Raw genomic sequence first — 21,602 nt, forward strand, 5'->3', positions numbered from 1 at the left:
TAACTGTTAATACACATGCATGTCATATTGTTTCAACACTCCCCTGTGCATGACAACTAATTGCATGAATGGCCTTGAAACGTTGCTGTGGTTACACTCTCTCTCTTGCATGCTGTTTGTGGGACACTGTGTTTGTCGGGCGCCTGTTTTGTTCGTTGTGTGCGCGTACAATGTGACAGGAATTTTGCCGTCTGGGATGTCCTGCGAGAGGAGGAGTTCTCCCCCTTGAAGAACGCAGATGGCGCTGCCAAGGACACGCCCACAACGTGTCGTAATGACCTGTGTGCGCTGCATCGACGCTATGCGATTGCGGCAGGAGCTGTGTTTGTACACGCGGATGGAACACCATACACAGATATACAAAGGTCAGTGACGACGAGTTTCATTGTCCGTACTTCACTGCTTTGTCTTACTTGTCACTTTGTCTTTGCAGCACAGGTACAGTTGTTGCATAGCGCGTGTTGTGTTCAATCAGAATGTTATTGTAGAAAGGACCAAAAGGTTGAATTGCACATACCTCATTTTCCATGGCCGAAAGTAGTGGGCGATTAAACAGATCTGTAGCCATCACTGTAGAAACCATACTTATTATTCTCACACTTTATTTCTTTTGGGAAAAGTGAGAATATTTCCTTGACACCTACAGTGGGAATTATTGTCATGTTTGGCATTCAGCGTGAAAGTAACCCACAGGCAAGATGTCAACAAGAAAAGAAAAAAGTTAAAAAACAAAGGAATACTGTACTCACCGATACAAGAGCTGGACAGCGCGACTCCTACACCATCCTCGCCATTCACGGATGATGTGGAACAGACGGCGTCATCCTTTGTTGGATTCAGACCCGTGACCGAGCATGAGGTGAAGGGTGTCATCACCAAGTCCGCTCCCAAAACATGTGCCCTTGACCCCATCCCCGTCCCACTGCTTGTAGAATGCCTAGATGAACTTCTGCCTGTTATCACTTCTATCATCAACTCTTCTCTTCTCTCTGGCACCTTTCCACCCACATTCAAACAGTCCATTGTCCTCCCCCTTCTCAAGAAACCGTCCCTTGATCCGAACACCCTGAAAAACTACCGTCCTGTCAGCAACCTCTCCTTCCTCTCCAAGATCACTGAAAAACTTGTTCTTTCTCAACTCTCCGACTATCTTCACTCTCACAACCTCTTTCCTACCACACAGTCCGCCTACCGAGCAGGTCACAGCACCGAGACAGCGCTTGTTCGTGTCATGAATGACCTCCTGCGCGCGATGGATGGTGGTAATCTCTCCATTCTCACCCTACTCGACCTCTCAGCAGCTTTCGACACAATAGACCATCAGATCCTTCTTGACCGCCTCCATCTCTCTTTCGGACTTTCCGGCACAGCACTCACCTGGTTTCAATCCTATCTCTCGGACAGAACACAGTCTCAGCAGGCAGCCACACTTCCAAAACTTCCACCCTTTCACTAGGAGTTCCTCAAGGATCTGTCCTCGGGCCAGTCCTTTTCATTCTCTACACCAAACCTCTATCAACTCTCATCAGCCACCACTCGGTTTCCAGTCAAACCTTTGCAGATGACACACAACTCCGGGGCTCTTGCCCCCCGGATCAGCTCGATTCCACCATCCGCCGCGTGCAGGACTGTGTCGACGACGTCAAGCGCTGGATGACCTGCAACAAACTAAAACTAAATGATGACAAAACTGAAGTCCTCCTCATCCACCCTAAAAACAAGCCTCTCCCTCCTTCTGTTCCTTCTTCTATCTCTGTAGGCAACTCTGACATCAAACTCTCATCCTCTGCTAGAAACCTTGGAGTGACCTTCACAGACACCCTCTCCATGGACAAGCACATCACGAACATCTGTAGATCTGCATACACTGAGATCAGAAAAATCAGCAGCATTAGACATCTTCTTTCCTTTGACGCCACCAAAACTCTTGTCTGCTCTCTCATTCTCTCCAAATTTGACTACTGCAATGCTCTACTCACAGGCATTCCCCAGCACCTCACAGACAAACTTCAGAAAGTCCAAAACACAGCAGCTAGACTCATCTTCAGGGCAAAGAAACACGACCACATACAACCACTTATGCAACAACTCCACTGGCTTCCTATATCTTCCCGCATCATACACAAAACCGCCAACATCTGCTTCAACTCTTTCACTGATCCTCACTTTCCTGTCTATCTTTCTGAACTCTTGCATCCTTACACTCCATCCAGACAGCTTCGCTCATCCACTGACAGCAGAATACTTTCCACCCCACGCACCAAAACCAAAACCACTGGCGACCGTTCTTTCTCCTTTTCCGCTCCCACTCTCTGGAATCAACTTCCCCACCCCATCCGTCACTGTAAATCCTCTTCCACTTTCAAAAAGTCCCTTAAAACCCACCTTTTCAAGTCTGCTTACAATACCTGAAGCACACGCCTGCCTCGTGATATGTTTTTATCTGCCAGCATTCCAATAAACTCACTAGTTAAATATTTTTATTGGGTAGTCTCACATTAGTAACACTATAATATGTACTACTGTTGTTTGTAAAATATGTTTTAAACGCTTACTTAATTCTTTTTATGTATTTAAATATTTGTTGAATTTATTGTGTGTGTGTGTGTGTGTGTGTGTGTGTGTGTGTGTGTGTGTGTGCATGTGTGTGTAAGTGTGTATGTCTGCATGTGTGAGGTTGGGTGTGTGTCAAAATGTGTTGTGCAATATGGCATGAAAATCTTTTTAGATTTGTTGTTAAAAATTACAGTTTTGTATACCATGTTTATTATCTTTTACGAAGTAATGATAGTTAAATAGTCTTTTATGTTTTTTATTTGATCGACCTTCTTAGGATTATGGAGTTTTATGCACTGCCTTTTATAGTTAACTAAATTTTTGTATTCGAAATAGTCCACTGTAGTCGGTGTAGGCCTTAAGCTTTTCTTTTTTTTTTTTTTTTTTAATCGTTTGTCCAGTATTTAATTTAATTCTCTGTTTTTGTATGAACTCAAATGTTTAGTGTTCTTAGTATTGTCTTGTTAGCCTAAGTTCTATTTAATCAGAGTATGTTTGCGTGTGCTTATACCTAGTGATATTGTAAAGCGCATAGTGCTTTTAGTTATGCGCTATAGAAATCTCCTTAATAAATAAATAAATATAAAGAACGAGACAAGACGGTACGAATTTTCGCTTATGGAAGCTTCATCAGGAAAAACACGAACACAAAAGACAACAAAAAGCAGACGCAGCACGGAACGAACAAGGTTTGAAAGAAAATGGAGGGGAAACACCAAAAAAGGGAAAAGGGAAAAACCCAGCAGGAATATGATATGAAACAGCCAGTTGTTGAAAGACGTACACTGTTGAAATGCTGTTTGTAGCAAGCTGTTGCAACAACGTTAATAACACCCTTTTATCTGGCAAGTAGAAGTGCTGTAAAACACAAAATCATTCTTTATGCATAGCCATACATCACTGTTCTCCAACTTCTTCTAGATTGTCTTTGTGGTCTCTGAGCTAGTCTTGTGACAATGTTGACGTGAAAAAAGGATAACACTAGATTTGTTTGTTTGCCTTTCCCTGCATATTTGAGTTGTTGTTCAGTTGACGTCCTGAGTTTGTTTTCATTTGCTAGTTTCTAACTTGCATGGCGTTATACTAAACCTTTCTGTGATGGTCACTGTGATGGTCACTGTGATGGTCACTGTGATGGTCACTGTGATGGTCACTGTGATGGTCACTGTGATGGTCACTGTGATGGTCACTGTGGTGGTCACTGTGATGGTCACTGTGATGGTCACTGTGATGGTCACTGTGATGGTCACTGTGATGGTCACTGTGATGGTCACTGTGATGGTCACTGTGATGGTCACTGTGATGGTCACTGTGGTGGTCACTGTGATGGTCACTGTGATGGTCACTGTGATGGTCACTGTGATGGTCACTGTGATGGTCACTGTGATGGTCACTGTGATGGTAACTGTGATGGTCACTGTGATGGTCACTGTGATGGTCACTGTGAGGGTCACTGTGATGGTCACTGTGATGATGGTCACTGTGATGGTCACTGTGATGGTCACTGTGATGGTCACTGTGATGGTCACTGTGAAATGTCTTGTTTCTCTCTGCATGTCAGTGGAAGATTTGCAGCAGTTTTGTCTTAGTTAATTGACCTATCCATTTGCTACGATCAAGATACGCCTAATACTCCTGATGCACATGGTGCTCCTTCCCCGAAAGTGGGTGTGTGGCTGCCTGAATAGCAGAGTCAAAATAGTCATACACATAAAAACCACCGGTGCGAAGAACATGAGTGCAGATGGACGAAGAAAAAAATAGATCTGATGCTCCTTTTATAAACTACACATACATAATACAAGTTTCCACTGAATATTTCTTGTTTTCTAAATGCATGTGGCAACAATTCAAAAAGGAAAACAGGTTCAAGGAATTTTAAGTTGTGTGTATTAATTGTAATTGATGGATTGTTGTGCTGATTGCTGTGCCTGTCATTAATTGTAATTGATGGATTGTTGTGCTGATTGCTGTGCCTGTCATTAATTGTAATTGATGGATTGTTGTGCTGATTGCTGTGCCTGTCATTAATTGTAATTGATGGATTGTTGTGCTGATTGCTGTGCCTGTCATTAATTGGGCGAAGTTCTTTCTTTCTTTGTTTGGTGTTTAACGTCGTTTTCAACCACGAAGGTTATATCGCGATGAGGGAAAGGGGGGAGATGGGAAAGGGGGGAAATGGGATAGAGCCACTTGTTAAGTGTTTCTTGTTCACAAAAGCACTAATAAAAAAATTGCTCCAGGGGCTTGCAACGTAGTACAATATATGACCTTACTGGGAGAATGCAAGTTTTCAGTACAAAGGACTAAACATTTCTTACATACTGCTTGACTAAAATCTTTACAAACATTGACTATATTCTATACAAGAACCACTTAACAAGGGTAAAAGGAGGAACAGAATCCGTTAGTCGCCTCTTACGACATGCGGGGTGCAGAGAAATAAGGATGTGAAAAAGAAGACTTTTGGTAAGTGAAATAAAGGTGATGGATCCAGTCAGGTAGAAATAAGACAACAAGAAAAGAATTGGAAAACTGCAGGGAATAGTAGGGAGAGTTTTTTTGGAAGGAAATATAGGTGAAAGGACTGGTAAGGCAGAAATAAGACAAAAGAAGAGAAGTAAAGGAGTGGGGTAGCTTAGTATAAACACTTCCGCCGCGTGAAGGCGACCCCATGGGAGCTGGGCAAAGTTAACTTCGCAAAGTCTAATTCACGCAAATACTCTGCACAAACTTTTTTCCCTGAATTTGTTTGTAAAAAGACTTTGCCAAGGTTTCGCCAAGTCAATTTCGGGCTCATGAATTAAGTACAGCCTTTAGTGTTAACCCTATTTTCTCTGCAGTACAAAACATTTTTTTATTTCGATAACTGTAGTTTTTTTGTTTGTTTATACTTGAGTGTAAACTGCTTTTAAAGTTGCGTTTTCCCAGCAGTTCAAATCCTGAGAATTGAGATTTTGTTTTCAGCATAATGTCATTGTTCAGTGTTCTTTGTAGAACATGACCATTGGGAGTACATTAGGCAAAAAAAAAAAAAGAGGTCTGTTTACGGTAACATAGGCCCAAAAAATAGGGTCGGTAGGTCGGGATTTTTTTTTCTTTTTTTTTTCTTCAAAAAACCATATTTTTACGTTATTTTGCAAAAAAAACCAATTTTTTTTTTTTTCCCCAAATGCCCCAAAAAAGTCTAGGGTCGCGCGAAAAAAAATAGGGTCGGTCGGGTTACCGTAAACAGACTATTTATTTTTTTTGGCCTTAGCCTTTTTGAGTTGAGAAAGTTGTTTTAACCTTGCATGATATAATGTTGATGACAAGATTTAGTTTTGTCCTAATCTTACCTCTCTTGTAGTCTGATGTGGGGCCTTTAAGTAACATGTTTTCTTTGCACACAGGCATAAGAATTTTTGTTCCAAGTTCTCTTCGTCTGTTCATGTAGAAACAGAATGAAACCAATATAAACAACTTTGAAATAGGAATATAACTTTGTACAAAGAGTCAGTGGAAAAGAGGGAAATAATTTTGTAAAATTTAGCGTCAGTGGTAAAAGGGGAATTAATTAGTTTTCACAGAGACAGTGAAAAGAAGGTAAATAACGAAAAGTTGTACAAAGTGTAGGACAAGGGAAATAACTTAATTTTTGATCACAACTTTCCCACAAGAGTGGTAGGGAAGAAGGGACATGATATTTGGGAGTCAGTGTAGAGAACCGTAATTACTTTCTACAAAGAATCAATCGTGGACAGATAAGAAATAAGTTTTACAAAGAGTCAGTGGAAAAAGAAATTCTTGTGCCTGTGATTCTAACCCAATTTTTTGTTGTGAAGAAAACCCAGAGTTGTAGTGCATGAGGACCCAGTGTTGCATGACGAGAGTTTCTGTTGCATGTCTGTGGTCTGTGTTTAACACCGACCGTTTCCCTGACAACCGTCGTTTGTGTCCTGTGCTACCCTTTCCTCTACACTTGCCTTTTTATCGTCCACCACCATCAACAACACCAACAACGACTCACACGCTGAGTAGCAAGCAGAACGGAAAGGCCGATGGGTAAGTGACGACCACGGTCGCTATATGCCGACCGCTGTGCAAGGCATGTATTCATTGTTCCTGATATTTGGCACCATTTGATGACCAACTGAAGTCAAAGTCATGGACGAACATATAGCAACAAAATGTTTATTTTTACAGTAACTGTACTCAGAGAGCTTTAAAATGAAGCATCTGCAATCATTTTAAAACAGTTACAAAAACAACATATTGCACATTTGTGCAACAAAAAATATCTAAAAGAGCTCATAGGATTTGTACATTTCTGGTATTGTGCAAGTAAAATTGATAGCATAAAAGTTCATTGTGTCTTTCATATGGGAGCTAAGATAAATGTCACTGCCCTTACACGGTGTAAAACTGTTCAAACAGTTAGAACTGATCTAGCAGTTTGATTCCTGGCTGTATAATATCAGAGAATAGATTCTTTCAAAGCTTGCAGCAGGATAAGATGTATACAACCAATAAGATGCTGCAAACAGGTTCACGAAAAGAAATTTAGCATAAGTGGTGTGTTTAATTTGTTTGATTGCTGATCTGAAAGAGTTTATAATAAGTGACGTTTTCAGCCAGAGCACACATGACACGGACGACACAGTGATCTGTGAGATTTCACCGCTGATTTCCTACGCAGGGGAGGTTTGTACCATTCTGCATTTTCTGAAAATGTCATGAATTTGTCTGTCCGTCTCCTATTCTGTGTAATTGTCTGTCCGTCTCCTATTCTGTGTAATTGTTTGTGTCTTTGCTTCCTAGTATTGTTGTTACTGTGGAACATGTCCTTGTGACTACACCCTCTCAATAACAACCCCCACACCCTCTCAATAACAACCCCCACACCCTCTCAATAACAACCCCCACACCCTCTCAATAACAACCCCCACACCCTCTCAATAACAACCCCCTGCCCGCTATCACCATCCCCAAGCATCCTTGACCAGTACATGTAGTATTAGCTGTACATGTAGTATTACCTGTAATGTATGTATTATCACCCGTACATGTATTATTACCGGTACATGTAGTATTAGCTGTACATGTAGTATTACCTGTACATGTATTATTACCTGTACATGTAGTATTACCTGCATGTACATGTTCTATTACCTGTACATGTTTTAATTATTAACTGCACATGTATTATTACATGTACATGTATTATTACCTGTACATGTATTATTACCGGTACATGTATTATTCTTTTGATTGGAAATGAGTATTGTTACAACATAATTTCCATATGGATTAATAAATTTGAGTTGATTTGAGTTGAGTTGTACATCTATTATTACCTGTACATCTATTATTACCTGTACATCTATTATTACTATGTGTAGGGCCTGGAGGAATTGAAGGGGGTCAAGTTGTGCCCCCCGGTCATCCTGGAGTTATCGCCGGACAGCAAGCTGGACATCCGACAGGGCAGCCAGTAGTGGTCAGCACCAACACCTGTCTTCTGCTGAGCCTTGTGGCCTTTACATGAAAGACGACCTTCAAGCATCTGACCTTGAAGAACATGCATCAGTGCTACGCGCACTCCCCTTCTACTGCTGTGCAGGACTTGTTTGTTTATATTTATATGTTGATTTATTTATAGCAGCACTGTACAATTCTTGAAGAGTTATTTTTATAACACCGCTACAAGCTTCATCATGAAGAGAAAATCGAAACAAAGTCTTGTCCAAGGGAGGTAACCTTGCATCGGGTTTGTCAGGCAGTCGCAAGGTGTGTATGAATCGGGGTTGAGATGAGAGACTTGTCGGATGGCTGATTACACCTAAACACCCACACCAGGGTAGCGCCACTCTTGTTGCTGCTTGCTTTCCACTGGGAGGAAGCCACTCCAATGTTCTAGCAAGGGAAGGATAAAGTGAATGAATTGAATATAATGACACTGTGCGTCAAGCAAACTTGAAGACGAGTAGGAACTCCAGCAGCATGATTGTGAAATGTGTATAATAATAATAAGAAGAACATTTATATAGCGCTAAATCAAAAACTTTCGTTAAAAAGGCTTGCTCTAAGCGCTTGACATCTAAATTAAAACGTCATTCACACTCTTTACAATGATGTACAAGAACTTCATGTCACACTCTTTCATTCAGTATAGCACCATTCACACAGTTGTTATTCTGTACAAGACAATAAGTTAGTCTAACATTTAGAATGTTCATAAGATGAAAACAAGAGAAAACCAGACTGATTAAAACAACTGCTTAGTGCTAACAAAGCATGAATCTTAATGATAACGTAATACATGTTTAACTGTTAAGACCTTAAAAAGCCTATATGCTAAAATAACTTCGAACTTTTAAGAACTTCTTATAAGATACACAGCACATCTAGATAAACACCAGAATGATAAAACAAAAGGCAACTCGTTAAAACTATTAAATGCATCAATGTCTAAAACACGAAAGACTCAAAATAAGATACACAATTCTCTAGAATTGTTTATTAAAACTGAAACCGACCTGCTCAAAGTAAACCATACCCACCCCCTCCCTACCCACTCCCAACCCTCCTCCTACACTAAATACTAATTATTTCTACTCTTAACTTCCCAACTAAACGTTATCCATAAACTATGCACAGGAACATGTGTGTCAGCATTATGTGGCACCGACATGACTTGTGCATATCTAGCTTACAGCTAAGGGTTAAAGTTAAAGGACTACTGCAGTGAAAAATTATATTTATAATAATTTTAAAAAAAAAATAATTAAAAAAAAAAAATAACAAGCTGAATAGAGATGGAACCGTTACAGAACAGGATGGCAAAATGTTGCGACTTTAGGAGTTGTGTTTCTGGAAGAGGTGAGTTTTGAGTGCTCGCTTGAATGACTGTACTGACTGAGAGTGGCGAATGTGAGAGGGGAGAGAGTTCCATTGAGTAGATGCGCAAAATGCAAAAGTGCGTTGTCCATATGCTTTTGATTTTGTGTGTGGGATGACTAGGGTGCGGCTATCAGAAGAGGAGCGGAGTTGTCTAGCAGGAGTGTATACAGTGAGAAGTTCAGAGAAATAAGCAGGAGACGAGGCAGAGAAGAAGTGAAAGCAGAGAGTGGACAGTTTGTATTCAATGCGGGCTTGGATGGGTAACCAGTGGAGTGTGCGGCGAAGTGGTGTGACATGATCTTTTTTTTTTCGTGCTTTGAGGATCAGGCTTGCTGCAGAATTTTGAACTTTCTGTAGTTTGTGCAGGAGGTAGAGTGGACAGCCAGAGAGAAGAGAGTTACAGTAGTCAAGTTTAGAAAGAACAAGAGAGCAGACTAGAGTGTTTGTAGTTTGAACGGACAGAGTATGGCGGATGGTTGCGATCTTGCGGAGTTCAAAGTATGCGGACCTACAGATGTTGGAGATGTGCTTGTTGAGTGTCATGTCTGAGGAGATGGTGAAGCCGAGGTTTCTAGCTGAAGAAGAGAAAGAGATGTCAGTATTGCCTACTTGGACAGACGAAGGTTGAGAATTTGGGAACTTAGTGGACTTTTTCAATCAATCAATCAATCAATCAATGAAGCTTATATCGCGCATATTTCGTGGGTACAGTTCTAGGCGCTCTGCAGTGATGCCGTGTGAGATGAAATTTTATACGGCCAGTAGATTGCAGCCATGTCGGCGCATATTTACCTTTCACGGCCTTATTCCAAGTCACACGGGTATGGTAGACAATTATTAACTGTGCCTAAGAAATTTTGCCAGGAAAGACCCTTTTGTCAATCGTGGGATCTTTAACGTGCACACCCAATGTAGTGCCTCTGTCTTATCATCATTTAGTTTTAACTTATTTTCTACCATCCATGACTTAACATCTAAGATACAGGTCTGAATGGTCTGGATGGCGGCATGTGTCTCAGCGGGGGAACTAGGCTTATACAACTGGGTATCATCAGCAAAAGACTGGTTTGAAACGGAATGATTTTGAATGAGGGCAGACAAGGGTTTGGTATACATAATGAAGAGGACGGGGCCAAGTACAGAGCCTTGAGGGACACCGAAAACAAGGGGGGCTGGGGCTGATCTCTGGCCATCGACAAGCACAGCCTGAGTTCTATCCGTAAGGTAGGACTCAAACCATGCCAGCGCTGGACCAGAGATGCCATACAAGGTCTGGAGCCTGCTCAGCAGTGTGACATGATCTATTGTGTCAAACGCTGCCGAGAGGTCCAGTAGGGTGAGCACAGACACATCACCACCATCCAGAGCAGACAGAATGTCGTTGGTCACCTTGAGCAGGGCAGTCTCAGTACAGTGAGAAGGACGGTATGCTGACTGAGAATGCGAGATCAGATCATGAGTGTTCAAATACACTAACAGCTGCTTTAAAACTACTTTCTCAATGATCTTTGACAAAAATGAAAGGTTAGAAACAGGGCGGTAGTTCTTTAAGACATTTACATCGAGATTGGATTTCTTAAGGAACGGTTTCACAAGTGCAGTTTTGAACAATGATGGAAAAACACCAGACAACAGGCTATCATTAACAATCTGGGTGAGAACAGGCAACAGAAGATCAAGGTTTTCAACAAGTAATGGTGTGGGCAATGCATCAAGTGGACAAGTTGTAGGTTTGGATTTCAAAATAATCTCTCTAAGGTCCTTCTCACTGACTTTCTGGAATGCTAAAAACGTACAGGCAGGGGAAGCATCAACATGAGTGGGTGCAGCAGAATTAGCAGCTAGCGTGTCAAGTTCTGATCTAATATCAGCTACTTTCTGGATGAAAAAATCACTAAAAACATCAGGCAGCTCACTAACAGGAAATCACAGTGGGGAGTGGGGACACCTTAGTGCGGCCAGTCAAGCGGTTGCAAATATCAAACAGTTTCTTGCTAGATGAAAAAGTGGCAATCTGAGTCTGCAGAAAAAGTGTCTTAGCGGAGTGTACGATCTTGGTTACAACGTTCTTGGTGTAGTTAAAAATCTGCTTATGTACAGTGAGACCCGTCTGAAGGCACTTAGGTATACATGTAATTAATGCTATTGCATGTGTCAGCTTACATGCCCATTGAAAAGAGTGAACTAAAACAACTGTTTGGGTGACACAATGTTCCTTCGTGGTCTGTCTTGTTTCATTCAGTTGTTTACTTATTTATTTTTTTCTATTCACTGTTTTCATTGATCTTAGTCTTACAATGACATGAGTAAGAACACTACATCACCTGTTTATGATAATCATTTATATGAATCACTGTGTGATTTTGATCAGCTTGAGTAGTAACACTGCTCAAGGCAGTTCTGTGGGCCGGGGATTCCAGTGACATGTTTTATGTGACGGTGGCTCTGTTGCCTAGAGACACATTCCGCAAATAACTCTATCGGGTTTGTATGGGTTGTGAAAGAGTGAGTTCCCTTGCTTTTGCTCGGAAAAGATTTACATGTGGTTCCTGTACACGTGCTCAAGACACACCTTGTCACTAGTGACTGGCCTGTAATGTCATGTCACTAGTGACTGGCCTGTAATGTCATGTCGATGTGGGAAAGTTTCCCCACGTGTCATTATTTCCCTCGTGACATTATAGGAGAGTCACAAGCGAGGGGGGGGGGGGGGGGGGGGGGTGGGGATGTAGCTCAGTCGGTAGCGCGCTGGATTTGTATCCAGTTGGCCGCTGTCAAGCGTGAGTTCGTCCCCACGTATGGCGAGAGATTTATTTCTCAGAGTCAACTTTGTGTGCAGACTCTCCTCGGTGTCCGAACACCCCCGTGTGTAAACGCAAGCACAAGACCAAGTGCGCACGAAAAAGATCCTGTAATCCATGTCGGAGTTCGGTGGGTTATAGAAACACGAAAACACCCAGCATGCTTCCTCCGAAAACGGCGTATGGCTGCCTAAATGGCGGGGTAAAAAACGGTCATACACGTAAAATTCCACTCGTGCAAAAAAACCCACGAGTGTACGTGGGAGTTTCAGCCCACGAACGCAGAAGAAACGGAAGAAGACTAGCAAGGGGGTGTGTCTCAAACATGTGTACTGGAAGCACATGTTAATATTGGTCTGAGCAAAAGCAAGGGAACTCACTCTTTCACAACCCATGCAAACCCAACGGAGTTGTTTCCCCAAATCGTCTATTGTCTTACTTGACAACTTAGTTTTGTAGCCTTGACTTACGTTGCTCGTTTCATTTGCTGTTGTTGTACTTAAAGCAAATATGTGAACTCTTCAACTGTAGAGGTGGAGTGAAGCGTATCATTTGTTTATTTACCCAGTGTGTAATTGAAAAAATACCCTGTGATTAAATTATAAACAATTTCATTTAACTTATATTCATTTTGGTTCTCCCTAATCTGCTTACATGCATCTGAATATTTTTTCTTTAATTAAGTTGCCATCAAAAAAGTATTATACAATAAGGTCAGGGTTTTGAAACTTACTTAATTTATTGATTGTTATGCTATATCCACATGAAATATACTGGTCTGTGATTTGCTTTTTCTTGCTGTGTTTCAATCATTGTATTGCTGAATTACCAACACAACATAACATACACAAAACTCGCACAAAAAAGTATGAAGCAACAGGAACAGGCACAAGTAAATGTAAGCTGAAAGTTTTTGAACTTTCTACCATGTTTTTATTTATTTGATAGTTTCTCTGCTTGTTTACTTATATTTTTTAATTTATTTATGGTTTATTTTTCTATATGAACCACCGTTTCCGCAGTCAAAAAGTAGACACTAGAATAGTTACTGAAAGACATGTCCCATTCTATTAAAGCGAACTCCTTTGCTAAAAATTATTTGGTTGAAAGATATAATGACCGACGGCCTTTATACGTACGTGTTACACGTCATTAAAGACGGTTCAATTGTTTTTTAGTTGTGCGCACAAAAATGATGTTTACAGAATCTCATTACTCTAGTTGACAAAGTTAATTTTGTTATGATGAAGGATACATTGCCTGTTAATTATCACACAAGCTTAACCCCATATTTTGTTGTGAACAGTAGACCGTTGGACATTTTAAGATGACACAACCAGAGACTTGCTGCTAACACAAAGAAATGTATGTAATCACTTTGCACTTGTAGTGTTTTATTATTATTAGTATTAGTATTATTATTATTATGATTATTATTATTATTTATTATTATTATTGTTGAATTGTTTCTTGTATTGTTTTTGCTCTCCCTCACCCCTCAACTCCCTTTTCTGTACATAGTCTGATTTCTTTTTGTTTTAGTTCCTTTTATTTGGTGTTGAATGAAATGTGTTTTTATTGTGTTTTTTAATTTTCCATGAACCCTCACGGGGTTTTATTGGAATAAATAAAACTTGAAACTTGAAACTTGATGGACAGGGAGGGGTAAGGGGGGATGGGGTGGCTGTACGAGGCCTGCAGTGTCCCTTTGTGACAGGTGTCTTGGCTGGGACCGTACTAATCAGAAGGTGTCCTTTCATCAGAGGGATCTCCCATGATAAGATGATGTACTGATGATAAGATGATGTACTGATGCTGTGACATGTTGGCTGGGGTTTTGATGTCTTTTTCACTGAGAGCTCTGATGCAGTGTCCTTTTAAGGGGCAGAACAAGGTTAATAAGCTTCATTATACTCCACCGAGCTTTGTGGGTCGTGGACAACCCAGAGCCTCACAAAATCGTCTTTATCTCTGAAACTATGTGGAGTTTTTGATCGAGACTTCATGTAATCTCCAATCACCATACGACCATCCCATTACCCAACTTTTAAAAGATTATCTTTGTAAACAAACAAATAAACAATGACATAATTTGAACTACACAGTCCGTATGATGTGGGTCGTGGACGACCCATATGGAATTACGTAAGGAATGGTACGTTGTTTATCCTTATTCGGATGGCGTGGGTCGTGTACGGCCCATACTCAGAGCTGCAAAGAGGCGGCAAAACGTTTATCCTTATTCAGATGGCGTGGGTCGTGTACAACCCATACTTTTTACGTTGAATCTTTCTGTGGTCGTACACGACCCACATCATCCGGACTGTGTAGTCCAAAGCGTGATTGGGTAAAGATTAATAAGCCAAATAATTTCTTACCTGTCACTTCCAATTACAGTTTTGGTCCTCACAAAAGAGTTGTGGAAATAGCCTTGACCATTATATAATCCTGCGGTGTGATTGGATTGTTTGAACTAAATCATGTAGTGTGATTTGTACCATCATTAGAGAAAAAGCTATGAAGATAAAGATTTTTATTGTTCTTCACTTTTGGAGGAGGAGAGAGATCAAAAGTAATGTTCTGGCTGTTTGCACTCAGGCATCATTATACTGTAGTTTAAAATTATACCAAAAGCAGGGTTTTGTGACATTTCCCCCCACTTACGTCAGCCGATTACATTTGTGGACCAATCAGTTTAATTGTACATGTGTGATTTGTATGCAGTATTTTTTTTTTAAATATTTTTTGTTGTTGAATTTTTTTGTATTGAATGTGCTTTTCATTCAGATACTATCTTTTGCACCTTTTCGTTTTATAATTGGCAAAATCTCACAGATTTGGGTTTGTTGTTTTGTTTGTTATGTATGGCCATTTTGTTATTGTTACTGTAATGCATGGACACTATGCAAGGGTTTGACCCAGTACAGGGTTTGTTGTGTGCATATACCTTACCCCGTACATTACTTTGTGGGCTTTATTTCTTTAACAATGTGTATATGCAAAGATGTTTTTATTTTAATTTTATTTCTGTTGTGTTGATTATGTCCTAATGTTAACGTATGACAGGTTAACAATGCTTCATGTTTGGTTGTGGATGCATTTAGATACATCTACTGTGAATCTGTGTCAAAGTGACTCAAATGTGCCGTAAGTTGAAAGTTTGATCCTTTTAATTAATTCCTGAGTCGACGGGACAGTGGCGTGGTGGTAAGATGTCGGCCTCCTAATCGGTAGGTCGTGAGTTCGAATCCTGGTCGCTGCCGCCTGGTGGGTTAAGAGTGGAGATTTTTTCAATCTCCCAGGTCAACTTATGTGCAGACCTGCCAGTGACTTGACCCCATTCGTGTGTACACGCAAGCACAAGACCAAGTGTGCACGGAAAAGATCCTGTAATCTATGTCAGAGTTCGGTGGGTTATGGAAACACGAAAATACCCAGCATGCCTACTCAACGAAAGCGGAGTGAAGCTGACTATTCTCTCGTAGTGTGGGGAACCCAAATGGGCAAAACGCGCTCACACGTAAACAGACAATTCTGGAACGCTGAAGAAGAATTCCTGGGTATTTTTTTGCATGATTCAGGCCAACATCTGTTATGCAGGCTTGACAAATTTTTATCTGTTCTGGTGTGTCTGCCTGAGGTGGCCCTCTGTGGCCTGAAGTCAAGTGTGCACAGTTGAACAGATATTTTGTACTGAATGTGGGATTTGTATTCATCAATGTGTTAAGAAATGCTTTTTATCATATGCTTGCAAGTTACTAGGTTTGAGGTTATTTATAATGGCTCATAGCAGAAATTCAACATTTATTATGTATTTCTGGATTTGAAATTTGCTGAAAGTCTTCTTTGTACAGGTAAAAAAGGATGTACTGCAATAAAAGAACAGAAAAAAACCAATGCTATATGCTGTGTGTTCTTTGATTTGTTGTGTAAGCTGGTGTCATGAGAGCTCTCTAAATGAAACACACACACCCACAGACACTCAAAGCAGAAGACAAAAATGAACAAACCAAAGGTACATTTCAGAAGTTTATTGAACATTCACATTGCACTTTCAGTCAAAGCTAACGTTCCTCCAAAGCACTCCTCCACAGATTAGCACTGACAATTAGACTGACGTCTAGTGCGCCAGTAAGTGTACCCTAATTCTATCTACTTTGAGTATATCTGCATGTAGTGATGAATGTGACTTATTAGCTTTCTTCTTTTTCCTGCATGCAATAAACAGACATGCAAAACTGAAAACAAAACCCTGTACAAAATGTGTGTGTCACCTGTACAGAAAATGATCCTTTTTAACTCAAAAGCTAGCTCGCATTACAGCACCAAGAACCCACCACCCCCCCAAAAATAGGCAAAGAAAATAAGAAGCGGAAGCACTAATCTGCGCTCATCTTTACAAACTGTTAAAATGTTATCAAAAATGCAGCAAACCAAATAAATCTGGTGACCAGAGAGGAAGGAACTAACAGGAAAGACTTGGAAGAAGAAAATATTTTCAGTGTTTGCCAAAAGACAGGCAGCGGCATTCGTTCATTGCTTCATTGACATTATTCACCCATGAATTATTGTTTCATTATGCAAAGCGTTTCTACAAAGAGCACAACCGTTAACAATTACCTTTACTATTGCACAAGTCAACCAGCGATAATAAAGTCATCCCACAAACAAAAGAAAACATGTTCATGAATAATAACAAACCTTTCACTAGGCGGCAGTGTTGGCATAACGTACTGGCAGATAGCACAACTGTACAGAAACATGTTGGAGTAAAGCAACAATATCCTTAACTCATTGTCTCCCAGGTACGGATATATCCGTACCCACTCATATGTCTCTATCTGACCAGGTACGGATATATCCGCTCAGAGTGTTAACTTCAGTCGCTTCCTGTAACGTCCATCTAACGCCTGCATTCCAGCGTGTTGATACTCAGTTACTACAATTCTGAGTGACCTGCTGCAGCACAGCTGGTCTCGGCTAAAATAAACTTGGTCAACATAGGTGGGGTAGAAAATGTTAACCCAGTAGGTAACTCTATCTTTTGTCTCCAGACAGTTCTCAGAGTCTGCAAGACTTGCCATTACGACACGCTAAATACTAGACTGGTCCAGACCAGCCAGGAGTGGCGGTCCTTCGTTGTTGCTCTACATGCCAACCGGCATAACAGGCAGTAAGTAAGTTGCTGCATAATGCACACGATCTACAAGTTACCAAAAACGTAACAGAATAAAACTACTTTCTTTCTTTCTTTATTTGGTGTTTAACGTCGTTTTCAACCACGAAGGTTATATCGCGACGGGGAAAGGGGGGAGATGGGATAGAGCCACTTGTTAATTGTTTCTTGTTCACAAAAGCACTCTCAGGGTTGTTATTTCACCGCAGTTATCAGTGGGCCGGCTGTCGGTGACAGGTATACACATAGCTGTGTATGGTCAGCCTGTCCCTGTGAGGTTACCCTCATGGAAATTTGGGCCGCTTTTTTGCTGGGAAAAGCAAGCTGCCATACAGTATGGCGCTTTTTACATTTTGACTAAGTTTTGACTAAATGTTTTAACATAGACGGGGCATCGAGACGAGGGTGTGGTGTATGTATGTATGTATGTATGTATGTATGTATGTATGTATGTATGTATGTATGTATGTATGTATGTTCTAGATGATTACCCGCTTCGCCGGGAAGAAGTAGAGCCGAATACCCGGCCGTCGCCGGAGACCCGGTTTTGCCGGGTGTACGCCGGCATCGCCGGCGCACGAAGGAAGGGAGATCTAAAAATAGTAACGTACAGTGACCTTCTAAATATAGTAACGTACAAACGGGAATATTGATTGACGCCGGCGCACGAAGGAAGGGAGATCTAAAAATAGTAACGTGCAGTGAAAAACGAAAATCGGTTCAGCGCTGCGCGCTGAGAGCACGTGTTGAAATATCTCATCGATCAGGTTGTGTCCGGGGTCTCTGTGAATAAGCCCACCAAATTTGAAGCAGATCCATCGAGAACTTTGGCCGTGCATCGCGAAGACACAGACAGACACACACACAGACACAAGTCGTATATATATATATACTAGAATGAATACCCGCTTCGCCGGGTAGCCGGCCGCTTCGCCGGGAAGAAGTACTTAGAGCCGTACGCCAGCTTCGCCGGGTCCGAACAATGGACCCGCCAAGCTTAGGTCCCTCCCAGATTCGTGGAATGGGAACAGCACGAAAATGATTTAGTGGCCATAATGCCATTCCTGACCATATCGAGTCCCATCCTTGTCGACGAATGTAACCGTGTTAATCACCTTTGGAGGCGAACTCCACTCAAACAGGACTGAGCAATTTAGAGCTTATCTCTAAGCCCTTTTGAACTGTTATGGCTTCTCAAAGGAAGGCCACTGAGTACATAAAATTACACAAAAGCCGCCAGACCACATCACAAACAGAACTGAAAAATCCACAGGTGTTGCTCACATAGAGACACACACACACACACACACACACACACACACACACACACACACACACACACACACACACACAGAAGCCGTATCTATAGAAAGATAGATGACAGTGTATTTTTCGCGTGGCTATAAATTGATTCGACCCGCCTTTGCACTTTTACAGTGAGGATAATTTACGGGTCCAATTTACGTTCTGGACACTGCGGTGACCTTCTAAAAATAGTAACAGAACGCCGGGAATATCCGAAGATGCCCCCCTCATACTATAGTGCACCATACGAAGGAAGGGAGGTAAACGCTGAAAACATGGAGAAGATAAGGAAGAGTTACTTATAATGGTGAAATGAACACAAAAACCAAATTCGGTTCAGCGCTGCGCGCTGAGAGCACGTGTTGTAATATCTCATCGATGATATTGTGTCCGGGGTGTAGCTGAATACGGTGTCCAAATTTGAAAAAGATCCACCGAGAACTTTGGCTTTGGTGTGTCGGTATGGGGGCCCGGGTAGCTGAGGTGGAACCAAAATAGCTGAGGTGGAACCAAAATCGGTTCAGCGCTGCGCGCTGAGAGCACGTGTTGAAATATCGACCAGGTTGTGTCCTGTCCCGGGTCTACCTGAATATGCCCACCAAATTTGAAGCAGATCCATCGAGAACTTTGGCCGTGCATCGCGAACTCACACACAGACACACACACAGACACACAGACACAAGTCGTATATGTATATATAGATAGATGTATGTATGTACTAGATGATTACCCGCGGCTTCGCCGGGTACCGGTTTCGCCGGCTGATGGGGTCTATGTCGACCAAAAGAGTGGGATTCCCTGTAGGTGGAGTTCCTGGAGGGGGAATTTCCTGTATACAGGGATTACCACAGGATTTAGTTCCTGTACGTGCGTGTCGCTGATATCGCTGAAAGTCACGTGATGCTTGGCGACATCGGTAGAATTTGATGTTTTTCAATCTTTTTTGATATTTCTTAGAAATTCGAGTATGGTTTGCAAGTTTTATTGAAAAACTCCACCCTGTGGGATTCCCTGTATACAGGGAATCCCCCTCCAGGAACTCCACCCACAGGGAATCCCACTCTTTTGGTCGACATACACCCCATCAGCGTTTCGCCGGGATGATCGCGAGACGGAGTATGAATACCCGGCTTTGCCGGGAAGAAGTAGAGCCGAATCTTCGCCGGGTGAGTTGCGCACCTTACGCCGGCTTCGCCGGGTACCTGCAATTGACGCCACACGAAGGAAGGGAGATAAACGCGCAAAACACTGGAGAAGATAAGGAAGAGTTACTGGAAATGGATCTACAGAAAAACCAAAATCGGTTGAGCGCTGCGCGCTGAGAGCACGGGTTGAAAATTTTCATCGACCAGATTGTGTCCGGGGTCTACCTGAATATGCCCACCAAATTTGAAGCAGATCCATCGAGAACTTTGGCCGTGCATCGCGAAGAGAGAGAGACAGACAGACAGACACACACACACAAGCCGTATACAGATATTGATAGATGTGTAGAGCGATTCAGAGAAAACTATTCGACCGATCTTCATGAAATTTCACATGAAAGTTCCTGGGTATGATATCCCTACACATTTTTTCGATAAATGTCTTTGATGACGTCATATCCAGCTTTTTGTGAAAGTTGAGGCGGCACTGTCACGTCTTCATTTTTTAAGCAAATTGGTTGGAATTTTGGTCAAGTAATCTTCGACAAAGCCCTGACTTTGGTATTGCATTTCAGCTTGGAGGCTTAAAAATTAATTAATGAGTTTGCTCATTAAAGTTGTCATTAAAATCGCAAACACATTTAAAATTGATTGCATTGTATTCCTCATGCATCTTCTCCTAAATTCTAAAATATATAGATATATATGTCATGTTTACTCTAAAAATGTGCTCAGAATGAAAGAAAAGAGGTTCAGTAAGTACTACGGACGCGTGCTTCGCGGCGGCGAGCGTGACTCGTCTCGGTCTTTGCCGGGTATGCTTAGCCCAAGACTGAGTATGCCCCGCGGGTTAGGGGGAAGAATTTACCCGATGCTCCCCAGCATGTCGTAAGAGGCGACTAACGGATTCTGTTTCTCCTTTTACCCTTGTTAAGTGTTTCTTGTGTAGAATATAGTCAATTTTTGTTAAGATTTTAGTCAAGCAGTATGTAAGAAATGTGCCTGCCCGTGCAGGGCCTCTTTTTTAAATCAGGTTTTTGAACTCTCTTTTTTGTATTCAGTTGTATTGTTTAAGTGATTCATGACATGTGGACAAGTTTGTTGTTTGTTGCTCGTGAAACGCCCCTTACTTTCATTTTGTGTGTGTGTGTGTTTTTTGCGTCTCAGCTTTGCGAGGTCAGCCTTGATCAAGCAGTCTCGTGAATTTAGTGTTTCATGATGAGAACGTGTTTTTGCGTGTGCTTTGCAGTTACATGGTGAGCTATTATTCAGTTTTGTGAGTTCGGAGGTGTTGATGTTAGTTAGTTTTGAGTGTTAAATTTTGTCGTCCTATGTCCTTCCACTGAGGAGGTTGTGTTGTGATGGTGTTGACGGTGTGAACCTGGAATACGGTGAGGGACAGTTATTTTGTGTATAAGAAATATTGTATTAATTGATGTTGTGTATGCTCACGTTTTCTTCTATTTTTCTTTCATTCTCTCCATTTTGTTGTCTGTCTGACTTTGTCTTCTTTTATTGGTGTGTCCGTCCCTCTCTCTCTCCGTCTGTCGGTCTGTTTCTCTCTCTCTCTTCCTTCTTTTGTTTCCTTGTTTACTTCTATATCTCTCTCTCTCTCTCTCTCTCTCTCTCTCTCTCTCTCTCTCTCTCTCTCTCTCTCTCTCTCTCTCTCTCTCTCAGATGATTTTGAATAATTGTGATACAGCGCACCTCTGGCGTGCCATGAACGAGGTTACGCAT

At 41.5% G+C, this 21,602-nt stretch overlaps 1 protein-coding gene across 1 annotated transcript in view; it reads left to right on the forward strand.

Annotated features, from left to right (window-relative positions):
• Positions 1 to 9,144, forward strand: part of LOC138970539 (UDP-N-acetylhexosamine pyrophosphorylase-like) — a 33,710-nt gene extending 24,566 nt beyond the window's left edge. The window contains exons 8-11 of the mRNA XM_070343008.1: positions 180 to 365; positions 6,577 to 6,600; positions 7,170 to 7,239; positions 7,938 to 9,144. Coding sequence (XP_070199109.1) covers positions 180 to 365; positions 6,577 to 6,600; positions 7,170 to 7,239; positions 7,938 to 8,033 — 376 coding nt within the window. The 3' untranslated portion in view covers positions 8,034 to 9,144. The remainder of the gene's footprint in view (positions 1 to 179; positions 366 to 6,576; positions 6,601 to 7,169; positions 7,240 to 7,937) is intronic.
• The last annotated feature ends 12,458 nt before the right edge of the window (positions 9,145 to 21,602 follow it).

The sequence above is a fragment of the Littorina saxatilis genome, linkage group LG7 (assembly GCF_037325665.1).
Source record: "Littorina saxatilis isolate snail1 linkage group LG7, US_GU_Lsax_2.0, whole genome shotgun sequence".
Taxonomy (NCBI): Eukaryota; Metazoa; Mollusca; class Gastropoda; order Littorinimorpha; family Littorinidae; genus Littorina; species Littorina saxatilis.